The 14084-nt window shown below is 43.4% G+C and overlaps 1 protein-coding gene across 2 annotated transcripts in view; it reads right to left on the bottom strand.

Annotated features, from left to right (window-relative positions):
- Positions 1 to 6759: 6759 nt before the first annotated feature.
- Positions 6760 to 14084, bottom strand: part of LOC149301929 (potassium/sodium hyperpolarization-activated cyclic nucleotide-gated channel 3-like) — a 36332-nt gene continuing 29007 nt past the window's right edge. For both annotated transcript variants that reach the window (XM_089482925.1, XM_089482924.1), the window contains one exon: positions 6760 to 12138. In XM_089482925.1, the coding sequence (XP_089339051.1) occupies positions 11036 to 12138 (1103 nt within the window). In that variant the 3' untranslated portion in view covers positions 6760 to 11035. The remainder of the gene's footprint in view (positions 12139 to 14084) is intronic.

Below are 14084 nucleotides of genomic sequence, written 5' to 3'. Positions count from 1 at the left end.
CCACAGTACAAGGTGTTGATTATTTCCTATAACGCCCTACATGGCTTGGGGAGAGAGGCCTGGCCAGAAAGACTAAGAGCCCTCCTTCCGACCACCATCTTGAGGGGGAGAGAGGCCTGTTATGTTTTATTTTGACTTTGTATTGTACTTCCTGTTATACACCGCTTTGATCTAATTTGGAAAAGCGGTATATAAATAAACATTATTATTATTATTATTATTATTATTATTATTATTATTATTATTATTATTCGAAGCTTCCATGGAGACTTTCAAAAAGGCAATAAAAACCATCCTCTTCCGTTGGGCTTTTCCAAACTGGCCTCTGCCCAGAATAGAACTAATTTGTTCATCTTATCAAGATCCTTCAGTATCGCCACTTTTGTGAACTGTTTTAATTGTTGTTCTGTAGTTATATAGTTTTTATTGTTGTCATTTAATATCCAAGGGAGGGAGGGTTGAAGGGGAAGGGGTTGGGGTATTTTTTTTTCTAGCTATTATCTTCTGTAATTGTATTATCTTGCTGTTACGCGCCTCGATTCTCAAAAGGGAGAGGTGGGATACAAATAAATATTTATCATCATCATCATCATCATCATCATCATCATCATCATCATCAAAGAGTTTAATGTACAGATCAAGGAAAGTAGCAGTAGCACTTTATTCTACTTTGGTCAGACCTCATCTCTCTTCTGTTCTGGGCACCACATTTCAAGAAGGACATTCAGAGAGGAAATGGGTCTGGAAACCAAGGCCTGTTACAGACTGCCAAAATAAAGCTGCTTCAGGTCTCTTTGGAGGTATGCTATTTAAATGATGCATGCATCCTAAGAATCCAGAAGCTGCAGCAAAGCTGCCCTCCAGTGCTTAGGAATGGAGTGTGGCTTTGGCACAACCTCCGGACTCTTAGGACCCATGCATCATTTAAACAGCATACCTCCAAAGAGACCCCAAGCAGCTTTATTTTGGCAGTCTGGAACAGGCCAAGTCTTATTATGAAAGTCTTGGGAGGTTAGGGTTAATTGGAGAAGAGAACACAGAGAAGGGACATGACAGATATCTCTAAAAATCTGAAGGGGCATCTAAAAATCTTAAGGGACGTCATGTAGAAGATGGAGTGAGCTTGTTTTGTGCTACTCCAGGAAATAGATCAGGAAATAGATCAATGGATTCAATTACAAGAAAAGATTTCACCTAAATATTACAAAGGACTTTTATACTCTAAGCTAAGAGCTGGTTGTCAGTACAATAAATTGCCTCAGAGAGCGGTGGGTTCTCCGTTTCTGTGGATGTTTAAATGGTCTGATGGACATCTTCCAGGAGTACTGTAATTGTGTATTCCTGCATTAGATGGCACTTGTGGTTCCTTCCATTTCTTCCTTCTTCCCACCTTTCGCTGCCCATTCTGCCATCCTTTTCCTTTTTAGGATGGAATGGCTGCTTGTTTCTGATTAGTTTTTAAAAACCAAGTGTGTGTCTGTGTGTGCACTCATGCACACACTTGCGCGCACACACACACACACACAAAGTCCTTCCCTCTGCTGATTGCCAATCTGTTCCAGATCCACCATGATCCCTTAATCCCATCTAAACCTTCTTTAATAAATTCCAGAAGTGCAGCTATTAATCCTTCTTTGCAACCAACGAAGGCCTTCTAGCATTCAGCTGGGGCTAATGGCAGCTCTGGGCTCTTGTGCGAAGGCCGAGGGTTAGGGGAGGCTGAATGGTGGGGTTGTAACTAATGTTGTAATGGGATCAGGGCTCACAGAGGTGAAGCACACGGGCTTTTTGACTGGTGGGGATGATATTGTCATGAAGGAATGCCTTTTCCTAAAGGCAACTGATGAGGTCTGCAAGAGGGGCCCTCCTTTGCATCCCACTATTGCAAGGATATGGGAGAATTATAGAATCGTAGAGCTGGAAGAGACCACAAGGACCATCCAGTCCAGCCCCCTTCTTCTGCCATGCAGGAAATCACAATCAAAACATCAGATCATCCTCTTGGTTGTGGCACCCTGATTGTAGAATGCCCTCCCCTTGGATGTCCAGCTGGCACCAATGCTTTTCTTTTGGCGCCAAGCCATAATGTGGGTTTTTATTAAAGGGACTAATTTACTTCTATGTTACATGTACATGGCTTTAAATTGTTGTAGCTTTTAAAGTTGTTTTAACTGTTGTCTTGTTTAATATGTTTTTTATTTTATCAATTATTTATAGTTTTAAATTGGAATTGTTTTACATTGGCGGGTTACAAAAAATATGTATTGAGTACGTATTAGGGTTAGGAAGGGGCGGTGCTTCCGCACCCCCCAACCCTAATACGTATTCAATATGTACAATATGGCGGCGGCCTTTCCACACGGCCGCCGCCATATTGATGTAACGGACGCTCTGCGTCTGCACGTGGCGCAAAGGAAGTGACGCCGCGAGTGCATCCTTTGGCACTTGCGGCGCCTCTTCTGGGGCCCGAGAGGGAGCACTATTTCCGCGCTCCTTCTCTGCAGCATCCGGGAGTCGTGCCATTTAAAGATAGATCTGAAATTACAACAAATTGAGAAAGAAGAAACAGAATTTAGCAAACTGATAAGACAAAATACAGATCACCTAATTTCTAAACTTTACAAAAATGATTCTTAAATATGTGATGGAAGAAGAAACTAGAAAACAATAGGGCCCAAGATGTGAAAAAACCAATAATGTTAGATCAATGGGGAGGGGGGGAAATAGGAAAATAAGATTGAAGTACTCATTGAATTATGATATAAAAGAAAATTATGACAAACTACAATACATATGGTTATCTCTCACCAGAGAAATTATCCAAAATCTATTGGATAATTATTCAAAATCTATTGAATCCAAAATTCAAATAAAGAATGTTGGCATTTTGCATCAAAATTTAGAACATTTTACCAAGCTAAAAAATTCAGGAAAATGATCAACGTAGAACTGGAAAAGATATTAGAGGTGAAAATAAAGATTGAACCAACTTTCTATTTGCTAAATATAATAGAGGACAATGAATTGGGGGGAAAAAAATGGGAAACTTTTGTTTTACACGATTGTGTCCGCCAGGATGATTTTTGCGAAGAAATGGAAAAGTAAAGAAATCCCAACCTTAAATGAATGGAAAGAGAAAATCTATGACAGGATGACTGCTGACAAGCTCACATATTTGCTCAGAGATCAAAGTAACAAAAGATTTGTAGAGGAGTGGAATCCACTAGAGAAAGATCTTCATGTGAAATGGATGGAATGATAGTCACAGTATCTGGGCCACCCTTGGTTACAAGTCAAACGTATGCACTCTCAACACATGTGCTTTCTTCATAGACCCCTGGATCTCTTTCTTGTGCCTATATCAATCTAGGCCAACAATGTCAATATTCTGTACCAACCAAACTGGTTGTTGTTGTTGTTGTTTTTTTGTGGGAGGGAGAGATCTATACTCCATCATCTTCAGATATCTGGTCTAAGACTGAACTTGGAAGAGCTGGATTTGGAAGAAGCCAAAAATTTGCTCCAGGCAATGAGAACTAAAAGTGGGTGTTTTGCTTAGGGACAGCTTGGGAGCCAGACTTGGCAACCATTTTGTCCAAATATACCCCATCCATTTCCTCCCCTCTTCCCCACTCCCAGCCTCATAATCAGATCCCCTCTTAATCCAGTTTAATCAAATTAAATAGAAACCTGTTAATCACAGCTGATCCCTGCATAAATAAAGAATCAGCCACATAGCCTCCTGGGACCTAACCAGTCTGTGAGGTTTTGTATCCAGACTGATAGCAAAAACCACAGCTTCTCCATGCAAAGAACAACAGCCTTATATTGTATGTACTTTCGCAAATTTCAGAGTCAAATTTTGTGAACTTGGTCAAACATAAATACCTCCCACAGTGGTGATATTAAAAGCAAACACTCTGTAGCACATCTATTTAGCAAAATGTCACTCATGTCATGCCGTGAATCTGTTCATAGCTCAGTGGTACTACTACTACTACTAAGCAGTGATATACTACTCCCTCCAGAAACATATGTGGAATAAGTCACAGGTGATGTAGTTCAATCTCCGTTAGCAGGTCTCCAAGGAGAGTCCAGGAATGCAAGTAGTTTGATCTGTATCAGCAAACGGTACTGAGTTTTCATCATGGAACAGGTCTTTTGTAAAGCTAAATGGTAAGACCCTCTGAGACCAGACAACCTCAAAGTATTTGGCATAACAGAGAGATCTCACAACCGCAGCCGGGATCCTGTTAGTGACACATGCAGGTGTATGCTATGCACGTGGGTATTTTTGTATGTGTGTGTGTGGACAATATGCTCCAATTGTATCCAGGTTATGATGGAGGTATGAATGCTGTGTTAATCTTTGGTACCAACCAAGCTTGAAAACAAGGTGGAGAAAGGGGCCAGTTTGGCCGCACATTCATTCAAGGGAAATTGGGTCTCTGTCCACTCAGTTCATTGACTGACCTTGGTTTAATCTCTTAATGCTAAAAATCCAAACCTCAATCAGAGAAGATCACCGCCACTGTTTCCTTCCTGATTAAAAAGAGAAGGCAAACAATACAGATTAAAAATAATCCAGTCAAAAGAAAGCATTTGCCTGTTTGGCCAAGAAAAGGCAATATGGCAGTGAGAAAGGGGCTTTGCATTCTCAAAGGGGTATGATTTTTGTTTTGGCTTTTTCTTTATTTGAGGTTTGATTGCCTCTCCCTTAATTCTGTATCTTCATCATTCCACGGTTTTGCTTGCCCTGCTGTTGTGTGCTTCCAACATTCAGCTGAATTTCCATATTTAATCCTGGAATCGGGGCAGGATCCATCTCCAACCAAAATATATGTCAGGATGTGCAACCAGCAACCCCAGGACCAGACATGGCCCACAGCATAATTTTCAAAGATTGCTGAGATTAGTTCAGACATCTGGCACAAGCTACCTGTCCCTCCTCCAGCATCCAATTAATAATAATAATAATAATAATAATAAGTTTTGTTTGTATTTCCTGCCTCTCCCTGCGGATTGAGGCGGGATTACAGCAAAGAATAAAAACCACAATACAATAGGGCTCTGTCCTGGGGCCAGTGTTATTCCACATCTTTATCAATGACCTGGATGACAAAATTGGGGGCATACTTATCAAATTTAGAGATGACACCAAATTAGGAGAAATAGCTAATACTCCAGAGGGCAGGATCAACATTCAAAATGACCTGAATAGACTAGAAAGCTGGGCCAAAGCTAACAAAATGAAATTCAACACGGAGAAATGTAAGGTACTGCACTTAGGGAAGAAAAATAAAATGCACAGATATAGGATAGGAGACACCTGGCTGAATGAAACTACGTGTGAAAGGGATCTAGGAGTCCAAGTGGACCACAACTTGAACATGAGTCAACAGTGTGATGTGGCAGCTAAAAAGGCCAATGCAATTTTAGGCTGCATCAATAAAAGTATAGTGTCTAGATCAAGAGAAGTAATAGTGCCACTGTATTCTGCTTTGGTCCGGCCCCACTTGGAATATTGTGTCCAGTTCTGGGCACCACAATTCAAAAAGAACATCGAGAAACTGGAGCATGTCCAAAGGAGGGCGACAAAAATGGTGAAGGGTCTGGAAACCATGTCCAATGAGGAATGACTTAGAGCTGGGATGTTTAGCCTGGAGAAGAGAAGGTTAAGAGGTGATATGATACCCCTGTTTAAATATCTGGAAGGGATGTCATATTGAGGAGGGAGATGACTTGTTTTCTGCTGCTCCAGAGACTAGAAGACAGAACAATGGATGCAAGCTGCAGGAAAAGAGATTCCACCTCAACATTAGGAGGAACTTCCTGACAGTAAAGGCTGTCTGACAGTGGAAGACACTCCTTCCTCGGAGTGTAGTGGAGTCTCCTTCTTTAGAGGTCTTCAAGCAGAGGCTGGATGGCTATCTGTCAGGGATGATTTGATTGAGATGTCCTGCATGGCAGAATGGGGTTGGACTGAATGGCCCTTGTGCTCTCTTCCAACTCTACAATTCTATGATTCTACTGCTTCAAACTGAGATTGCAAGGTAAAAAAAATATTTGGCTGCTATATCTCCTGTCATACCTTTTTCCTCTGAACCCTGCCAAAGCCCTATAATTAGATAGGTGTCTTCCAAGCTGTAGTACAGTTGGCTCTCTGTATCAACAGATTTATTATCCATGGATTTAACCACCCACATTTTGAAAATATGTATTTTTTAAAGAAATTCCCAAAAGCAAACCTTGATTTTGCCATTTTGTATAAGGGACATCATTTTACTATACCACTGAATTTAATGGGACTTGAGCAACCATTTATAATAATAATCCATGGATTTTGGTATCCATGGGGGGGGGGATGTTCCTGGAACCAAACCCAATGGATACCGGGGCCCACTGTGGAATACCACTTTGGACTAAGTTTTCAGCCACTTTTCTTCTTCTTCTTTTTAAAGGGAGCTTTTGGAGGGAGAAATACCATTTTGCTTTGCAGTGATTTGGGCAGTTTTTGGTGATTTAATATTGATCCAAGAAAAAAACACACAACAATTAATGTTGGGGTCTGGGGATGACTTGGGCATGTAGCCTCTTGCTTTAGAGTACAGTCCACTGGCAATATGGTTCTTTCTCAACCTGGCTGCTCTTGATCCACAGCTATTCCTTCTTGGCTTGCTGTCTTTGCTGCCCCGGTCAACCCTGTTGTCAAATGCATGGCCACTGCATACACAACGCAAGGGAACAATATCACAGATGTACAGACACAGCTCTGAGTCTCTCTTTATTACTGAAATCTGTTAGGTACAATGACCAAAATAAAATGGAATCATTTTTTAAAAAAAGGAAAAAAAAAACAGCTTTAAAATTTCCTTGTGATATGAAATCTACATGTTCCATACACTGAGCAACGCTGAGTGCAAAGGTGATGGGTCATGGTCTTTGGTGACTAGATTGCACACGTGTGCATGTGCGCGCACACATTCACTCTCACACAATAAAAACATGCACACGTACAATCCTACTCATATAAACCACCATCCTGGCTGTCCCCTCTCCCACAGGTGCTAACATCACTACAATTAGACCCATAATCTCTTGATATATGCAGGTGCAGGTCCCTTATACACCGGCACAGATGGAGGGAAGGAGACCCCACCGTGGGTGCTATGTGGGATGGTAAAATGACACTTGTGTGTATCATTTTAACAAGGCAGGATGCCACAGTTGCCTGGACAAGAAAACATTGGTTTTGGCAGTGAGGTTAGCAACCGCATGAGAAATAGATCCCAGCGGTTAAACAGGCATGCCATCTACACAGGGCCCACAAAGCAAAAAGCCAGAGTTTGGAAAAGTTACTTTTTAGAAGTGACAACTCCCAGAATGCTCCAACCAGCCTGACCATGCTGGCTCTGGATTCTGAGGCTGGATCCTGTGCTAAAGTTGTGTAGCTGGAGCCTCTGCACGCATGTAGGGTTACGCACAGATTTTGTTACACAAACCTTGTCTTAAATGGAAGCTGAAGATAACCAAGTGTTTATCTGAAAACGGCATGGCAGTGTAAATTCAACTGCACTTCCATGACTTTGAACTGAATGCTCCACAAAAATATCCAATTGCTTTTGCAGGGCACCTATACACATGCATAACATACCAACATAATTCCAGCCTAGCAGTCCCAAAAAGTAATGTTTCCAACCTCTGACAAAAGAAACATCTTTCCTCTGCATGTCTATGGGAGCGGCAGCTATAGGAGGCTCTACCTGACTGGAGTGTAAACAAGATGTTTTGGAATGTTTTGAACCTACGTGACGATGATCGAACAAAGTGCTCCTGCCAGAGGAGCTATGAGGGTCAAGGGAAAAGCATCAAGGCATGAAGGCAGTCCTGGCACATCCCTCTGCAGCACGTCTCATAGTGATGTCTTGCCAGGTCAGTCTAAACTATCAGAGGTCTACTTAATCTGAAAGACATCCTGCAAGAACCAAACAAGCAAGCAAAACAACAAATATCTACTACTTCTCTACCCATCTCTATTTTGGGGGTGAGGGAGAGATTAGCAGCAATCTAGAGGAAGGGGGAGTTTGCCGATCGGAGCAGAAATTCCTTCTTTCTTTTCCTTTCCCCTTTCTGGGGATGATGGACAAATCAGAACAGATGCCTCCTCCCGCCTCCAGTTGTCGCCTGCACCAAGCTCTGGTAGTAGAAAGAAAAGCATTGTACCGAGAAATGGCAGAACTATTGGGAGGGAAAGATCAGAGAAAGGAGAAATCTAGAAAGGCTCTGGGCAACTAATCTGCCCTAAATCATTAATATGTCTAGGACAGAAAGCAACACCTTGACACATAAAATTTGGTCACTTGGCAGAGCCACACAGTGCACACTGCAAACTAGCTGGTTCCTGGAGAGGTTGAGCAGAACCTTGGAGCTCCCATAAGAAAGGGAAGACGGGGTGCTGGCTTTTCTGGATAGAAGGCTGCCCCGGACCCAAAAGACACCCTCCACCAGCACTGGCATTGTTTAGGCACAAGTAGGGGAGTGGACAGAGGGAACTCTGCTACCCTGTTATGACCCTTCCTGGCTGATGATGGGCATTTCTGATAGGTACCCACCGTGGGAGTGAGGTGGCTGAGTCCAGATTTATTTCTCTTTCAGTGATATGCCACTCATATAGAAAGGAGGGTGGAAGTCTAACACTTCCCAATGAATACACTCTCTGTAAGATGTGCAGAACATAATAAAGAGAACCTGCAAAACAAAACTGGCATACAAACCTATTTTGCAAACCTAAATGGTTACTCTTTTGCGATTTGGGTTATAGGAAGGATCCAGGAAGGACTTCCTCTGAATATAGAGACAAACAGAACCAGGAGAACATATCCAATATTTTTCATATACATTTTGCTTCCTCATTCCAGGGATAACTGCCACCTTTATCAATGCTCATCTATAACTGTACAATTCTCACAAACCTACATTGAAGACGGAGGACACTGTGCACTCATCTGCTGCTCTTTCTGGCACATTGTACAAAGTAATCTTTTAAATGTGGTAAGAAGTTACTAATGTGGATTTAAGTGGCCTTAACTGCAATGCAGGTCCAAAGAATGCAGGCACAAAATTGTTAACTGATGATAAAGTGGGCCTTAACATACTTTAACCACACTTCTGTACTTACAAATCACAATGATGTTTAAAATTCAAACCACCTTCTTTATGTGGAAAGTAGGAATGGCAGAGGCAAAGGCAAGTTAAAAATCCTCTTCCTAAAACAATGCAATCAAATGAGCATTTTTAGGAGAAACATTCATACTCACATCCCCTCCTTTGCCATTAGAAGTGGCTTAGTCCAGGAGAGACTACTCTGTAGTGGAGACTACAAAGTATTGGATGTGAGAATTGGCTGTTTGGTATTTGTCAATAAATTTAATTGGTGAGATCAGCCTTCCCCAATATGGTCCCCTTTGGAAATGTGGGGACTATGACTCCCATCATTCTTAGACAAATTTCAGTGGTGGCATTTAAAATGGATAGGGCACTGTCAAACTTTGGCCCCTAGGTGCCACAGTCAGCATTGGGCGGTTGACAGGGGCCACATCCAACCTATGGAGCATGTTTCATATTTCTGATCTAAGGTGAAACTTTAACAGAGTTGCTTTCCCTTTAAAACTATGGCTTTTTCCCCAGAATCAAATGTATGCAGAGTTCATTGATCCATCATTTCAATGAACAAATTTAAATGAGAGTTAAAAAAAATTGTGGGGCACAACTCCAGTAAATGGACCCAGGCAGCAGCAGTAGATTTTATCTCTGTTAATGTGAAGTAGAAGTATATGTGATTCCTGGGTTTTCAGTTAGCTAGGGCTCAAGTCAACATTTCAATCCCTGGGGGAGTCTGCACACTGGCCTTTCTAGGTAGACAATTGTGTACCTTCAAGTAAGGGGGCTACCTGAGACACGATTGGGGAGAAGCCACAGTCTACCATCTGATGGTATATATATTGGGGGGGGGGTACTCCCAATGTCCCAAACCCATCAAAGAAGCTGAACAAATGGCAGTAGTAGCAAGATCAGGTTTGGCTGACCAACCCAAGGTCTCTGGGTTAGACAGAACAATGGATTTGGGAGAACTGGGAGACAGGGCAAACCAATGCTCATTCGTTCTTCCATGGAACCAGGGTTTCTACTGTTACATTCACACAAGACATCTGTAGATGTATATTGCACAAATTTCGGGACAGAGACAGGGAGAAATATCTTTAGATATTCCTAAAGGGAAGGGGATGGAGGGGGGCACTTGTCAAGGGGTGTTTTCAAAGTCATTTGCCCAGAGCTATAGATTGTGGTGCACTTATTGTATGTGAACATAAGCTCCTTTGATTATGCCGAGGGCTGTTAGGCCTGTTTTTCAGCTAGGTCTTCCATGTTTAAAACACAAGCTGTTCTGACGGAGAGGGGCTCTAGAACAGCTCTATTTTCTAGGTTCCTTTGTCAAAACCTACCCTCTTGCCCTTCATGGTGCCCTTCCACCACAAGCAGTAAGCCCCTAAGACAGGTCCTGAGGACCTCAGACATAGCTGTGAGGCAAAACCCATTAGCCACCCTCAAAAGACGGCTTAGCAGGAATGTGCAGTTGTACTACCTCTGAAGGAGTAGAGATGTGTTTCCCCCCACAGGAGGGCAGGTTCATCACTTAAGACTGACTGAGGGGCTGTCAGCCTAGCTCTCCTCCAACCTTGGACACAGATAGAATTTAGCTCAGCTTTTGGAGAATGCCTTGCTGCAGTTGGAATGACTGGGAAGCAAGGCGCTTTTGTGCTTTCTGTGAGGCTTCCCCCCCACCCTCCACTCAGATATGGCCAGGCCTGCCCCACTCCCTTCTGGGCCTGATAGCTTGCCAGTGGTGGTGTATGCTCCATGTGTGTATCCTCCCCATCCAACACATTTCTGGTTGAGCCCTCAAGGCCTGCTTTTCCTATAGGCTGGCTTTTCTCCTTCCTGCATCAGGAGCTACAGCTGTAGCTTACTGTGGTCCTCACATGTTGGATGTGAACTTAGGTTTCCCAATGTCCACATCAGGGCTGAATGCCACAGAACCCTTGCGTGAAGGGACAGAGGGATGTCGGGGTGTTGAAGCAGGGGACTGTGGGGTACTGGCTCCACTCACTGAGCGGCTGGAACCTGAAGGCACCTGCTGGGGTGGAGCAGGCTGCCCCATAGGGTCAGTGGTAGGTTTGGCTAAGAGACCTGGGACTGAAGGAGAGGAACGATGTGTAAGATTCCCAGCAGACTTCCTGGCTGACTTGGAAGAGCCTATGTCCACCTGCTGAGTGAGTCGATTAGGCAAGGAGGGCTGGGAGGCCGAAAGTGCGCGTACATCCTGGGTGAGGCAGCCCACTGAAAGGCCTTGCGTGCTCCGGTGCTTCACCAACTGTTGAGGCTGCAAGAACAAGGAGATGTGCGATCCAGTGGCTCGGGAGAGGCTGTAATGGAGAGTTTGCCCAGGTGGTATGGACAAAGGGCTGGTGGCTGGCTGTTGTAGGAGTGAGGTGGAGACTGAAGTGCCACGGGACTTGGAGAGTTGAGGTTGGCCTGCTCCTGTGATAGGTTCTCCCCTTTGGATTGGTCGAGGAATGGCCGATCCCAAAGGGCCTCCCCTGGACCCAACACCTTCGAAAAGTGATGAAGACTGGACCATGGGGGAGGAAGGGGACCCGGCCACTGGCGTCTGAAAATGGGACTGAGTCCCTGAGGCAGGAGAGCTGACTGAGGAAGGCCGGGAACCACCCAGACTGGGCTGGGAGCGCCGTGGGTGGCGTGGAATGAGGACAGAATCAGGTGAGAGAGGGCTGGAGACAGAGGAAGAGGGCAGGAAGATGTGAGCTGCGATGCTCTGCTGGTGCGTCAAGGCAATGGCCACATTGGTGGTGGCTGCAGCTGTCTGCAGCGGGGCATGGACTAGTGGTTCCCAGATCACCGGCTTGCAACTGAGTTCTCGCCCAGCCATCACCGACTGGAGGTCCTGGATGTTGTGGGCTGTGTCCTGGTCATGTTTGACAATCTGCTGGATTATTTCGTTGTTTATGGTGCTGGAGCTGTGTTCTGAGCGCTTGCGCAGCAGGATTGAGTTCTTTTTACCTGGGGGAAGGGGAAAATGACAATGAAAAAGAGGACATCCACAAAGAAGAGTGGAAGACGCCTATGGTATTGCAAAGAAACACAGAGCTGGTTAAAAGCAACCAGTTCAAAATAATTACTTATTTCAGCAGCAGCAGTAGTAGTAACTGATTTCTTTCCCCAGCAATTAAGTCTGGGGTGAAGAAAATGTGGCTGTATGTGGCTCTGCCTATGTGTCTGTGGCTCTTGAACCCTTTCCTTCACCTGTACCCCAAAGCCCACAAAGTACTATTCATTTTTTAGGTCTATTTCATCTGAAAATTGTCCCAACAGCTCCCCCCAAATTTGTGAGAAAAATCTCCCACATCTCCAAGCCCACCCTGACTCTCCTTCTTCAACCATGACCTGAACAAAATGACCAGAACTAATACAACATCACTGGCTCCTGGTTCCTATGCAGCTGCCTACCCATGAACTAAAGAATTACATATGAAGTATTACATTACAAAGGTTGAGTGACACAGTACAAGAAGGTTATTGACAAGCTGAAATGTGTCCTGAGGAGTATAACATATATGGTCAAAGGTCAGGAAACTACTGAGCCCTATAAGGAACAATTTAGGGAGCTGGGGATGTTTAGCTTAGAGAAGACTGGAAGGTGACATGATAGTTATCTATAAACATCTGAAGGGTCAGATAGAAGAGGGAGACAGTTTATTTTCTGCTCTACAGAGATGAAACACAAACTGATGTATTTAAATTACAAGAAATGAAAAGAGATTCCACCTGAATGTTTAGAAGAATGTCTTTACTGTAAAGGCTGTTCAACAGTAGAATAGACTGCCTCAGAAGGTGGTGGACTCTCCTTCTTTGGAGGTCTTTAAACGGATAAACATCTCTCAAATGCTTCAGTTGTGTGTTCCTGCAAGGCAGAAAGTTGAACTAGACAGCCCTTGAGGTCCCTTCCAATTCTATGATTCTATGAGGAGTAACTTCACTCCTACACTATAGCAGTTTTGATTATTTTTATAGTTCTGGGGTATGGCCTCAGTAAATGGCAGAGGGGGGAATACCACCAGGTTCTCCTGCTGGCTCTTGTTCTGTCATGAGTGGTAAGACAACAATGAGGTGGGAGGACAGTATGTTTTGTAACCCAGTGGTTAATAGCATTCAGTTTTTAAAAGTAATTTAAAAGGAACTAACTTGACTTACTTTGCACAAATAATACAGAGTTGCTATTTAAAATTACAATGATAAAGGTAACTAAGTAAATTGATAAAAACTGTAACTAATTACTTTGTAAGAACAACTTTCTAAGTTCTGCACCGAACCATAGATAACCTCATACTGAATGAATGCTGGCTCACTCAGCATTGTCTATACCAGCGTCTCCCAATCCAGCACCCTTCTGACATATGGAACTACAGTCCTCATAATTCCTCATCTAAAACAGCTGTGATGGCTGGGGGCAATGTGGGTTGTACCTAGAAGGAAGATTGGTCTATATTAACTGGCTACAATTTTCTGTAGTTACAGGAAAAAAAGCTGGACCTGCACACAAAGTAGCTGCTCCATCTCTGGGATCTGGCTCTGATGAGACCCAAAATGGCAATATATTTTAGCATAAAGCTCTTACTGCCAGACACTAAGCCTTAGGAGAGGCAGCTCAGCCTTTTAAAATAAGAAAAGAACCATTCAGTAACCAGGAAACTATTATACAATGGTTTCATGGGAAAGAGGGTGAAGCCCTATACCCCAGAGCTGGATTTAGAACTTAAGAGGCCTGAGACTGTCTTGCTCTCAGTGGCTAAAACTGAAGCTTTTACTTTTGTTTTGCTGACACACATATGTGCTGGAAGACAACTACAATGATACTCAGATACTTATAAGAGCCAAGCGAGCAGTAGGAGTAATATGGGCCTCACATTAGCCAGTGATGCTAACTAATCACTTGCTACTGTAATATG

The sequence above is a fragment of the Sceloporus occidentalis genome, unplaced genomic scaffold (assembly GCF_023333645.1).
Source record: "Sceloporus occidentalis isolate IW3139 unplaced genomic scaffold, rSceOcc1.0.p SCAF_20, whole genome shotgun sequence".
NCBI lineage: Eukaryota > Metazoa > Chordata > Lepidosauria > Squamata > Phrynosomatidae > Sceloporus > Sceloporus occidentalis.
This window is presented reverse-complemented; position numbering and strand designations above follow the sequence as displayed.